The sequence below is a fragment of the Atta cephalotes genome (genome assembly GCF_000143395.1).
Source record: "Atta cephalotes unplaced genomic scaffold scaffold00011, whole genome shotgun sequence".
NCBI lineage: Eukaryota > Metazoa > Arthropoda > Insecta > Hymenoptera > Formicidae > Atta > Atta cephalotes.
In genome coordinates, this window is record NW_012130075.1 from 452,051 (window position 1) to 454,240 (window position 2,190).

General features: G+C 25.2%; 1 protein-coding gene across 1 annotated transcript in view; it reads left to right on the forward strand.

The window, feature by feature from the left end:
* The first annotated feature begins 1,630 nt into the window (after window positions 1-1,630).
* LOC105617101 overlaps window positions 1,631-2,190 on the forward strand; it is a 19,210-nt gene continuing 18,650 nt past the window's right edge. Inside the window, exon 1 of the mRNA XM_012198679.1 lies at window positions 1,631-1,808. Within this exon, the coding sequence (XP_012054069.1) occupies window positions 1,631-1,808 (178 nt within the window). The remainder of the gene's footprint in view (window positions 1,809-2,190) is intronic.

Below are 2,190 nucleotides of genomic sequence, written 5' to 3' on the forward strand. Positions count from 1 at the left end.
CACATACACATGCACACAGTAAATTCACAATATATATATTTACTTATATGACAACATAATAGCAAAGCAATTTAGTACATTGTCATCAGAGTCATTCAGCTAAAACTGAACAAAATTCAATTAAAAAGATTTGGTAACTTTATCTTTAATTTTTTATATTAACGTATAAAAGTAATATTAAACTTTTATATTAATGAACTAATATATTGGTTGAAATTGTACTGTTGAAAGTAACTGAGTAATTTTACAAAAGAAATTACAAAAAATTCAAGACAAGATACGCACACAAATAAAATTATTATAGCAAAGGAAAAGTAATAGAAGATATAAAAGTCGATTTTTTTTTGTATTATAGAGAATAGAATTTTCTATTTTCAAAAATGTATTTACATAAAGAAAAATAAGTTGTCGATTTTATTTCTGTGACCTATTAAATGTTTACGAATTTATTGTGAATATTTGAGACATTGTTAAGAACCGAGTATTAAAATCATTAAGGTCAAGAAGAAATCCTCAAATATAATTTGACTTTTGTTTCGTACGCAATGAGTAAGTTATCTCAACATCGAAAAGAACGTTTGTCGATCGAAAGACTATCAAATCTGTAAAAAAAAAATTGAAAGATATACTAAAATTACTCTTTCTTTTAATTTTTCCGTATTTTTAAATTCTTTGACACAGTATTACATCGAGTGTTATATACATGCTCTTAATTCTGATAGTGCATTATCACTACGTACAGTACAAGTGAGCAGATAATTTACACTCCAGTACGGTACGTATTTCTTTTCTAGAATATTCCATGAATTGATTGTTAAATCTGAGCACATGCAACAATTTTCTAAAGAACGATTACGGATTTATGCTTATATAATATTTTATTATTAATATCATTTGTATATTACTTTGATAAAAATTATCTCATAAATTTACAAAATACTATGTGTGCTTATTTAGAATTGAGCAGTCTGTGGTAAAAGAATATCATTTTAAGTAAATATTCAATTAAAATTGCTTTTCCACATTATTAGCATCACTATCAATTAATATAAACCATGTAAAATTTAATAATATATATATCGTAATTATCTTTTATTTTATTGAAAATAAAAAAATTTCCATGTATGGGATAAAAAAAATTGAGTACGAAATTCTTATGTTTCAATATTTATACAGAAACAAAATTTAGATCTTATTCCTTCGTTTATTAAAAGCGTAATGCATATAACAATGTATGTAACAGAAAATGTTTGATATTTAATACTTATTTGTGCCTCAAATTTGTGATTTTTCTATTTTAATTTAAACAAGTATCCCAAATATACATTTCTTGAATGATATATACATTGCCATAAAAATGCCAACGCTATACTTAGATTAATTTTTATCTCGCTTCAATTTATTTCTTATCTTTTTCTGATTGTAAGAATTAGAAAAAGTAAACAGTAAACTGAGATTAAAGTTAGTCTTATATTGGTGGTATATCGGGCCTTAATCATAATGAACATATGAACCAATGATAAAACTTTCAGTGTTATCGAACAAGTAGATATTGATATGTTGTAGAAAATCAAAAGAAATCCGATTAAATATGACGCGGACCAGAATTTTTATTCGCGAAGTCAACAATATGCGTTTGCCATTAAAAATGCAATCTCGCACAAGATCGATCAGAAATTATCCGACAGGATATAATGAAATAGTGGACATGAGCAATAATTTGCAACACGTACGACCAACCGAGGATATTCCTGGTCCAAAAGCATTACCTTTGATTGGCAATTTATTCAGATTTCTGCCTTACATAGGTGAGTTATTTTATTGATGCCTATTAGAAATCATTAATCGTTATTATTCAAATTCAAATTTGTATCTAAAATTGAAGCAAGATTGAATGATATGCAATTTCGAATATATAATGTAACAAATAATGAGAATCTTCAGATTAGTTATTAATTAGTAAGCCAACATAAAAATTAAATATACAATGCTAAGCATCAATACGATATTTTATTTTTATCATTATACATATATTGTTTCTACTTTAATATGTCCTTCAATCGCATAATGGCTTAGATAAATAATGACAAAATCATAACAGATAATAAATAAATTCGAGTCACTTTACACATTTAAATTTTTTGTTTGTTATTTAATACATTTTCTTTTAAAAAGAAACCTTATTGATCA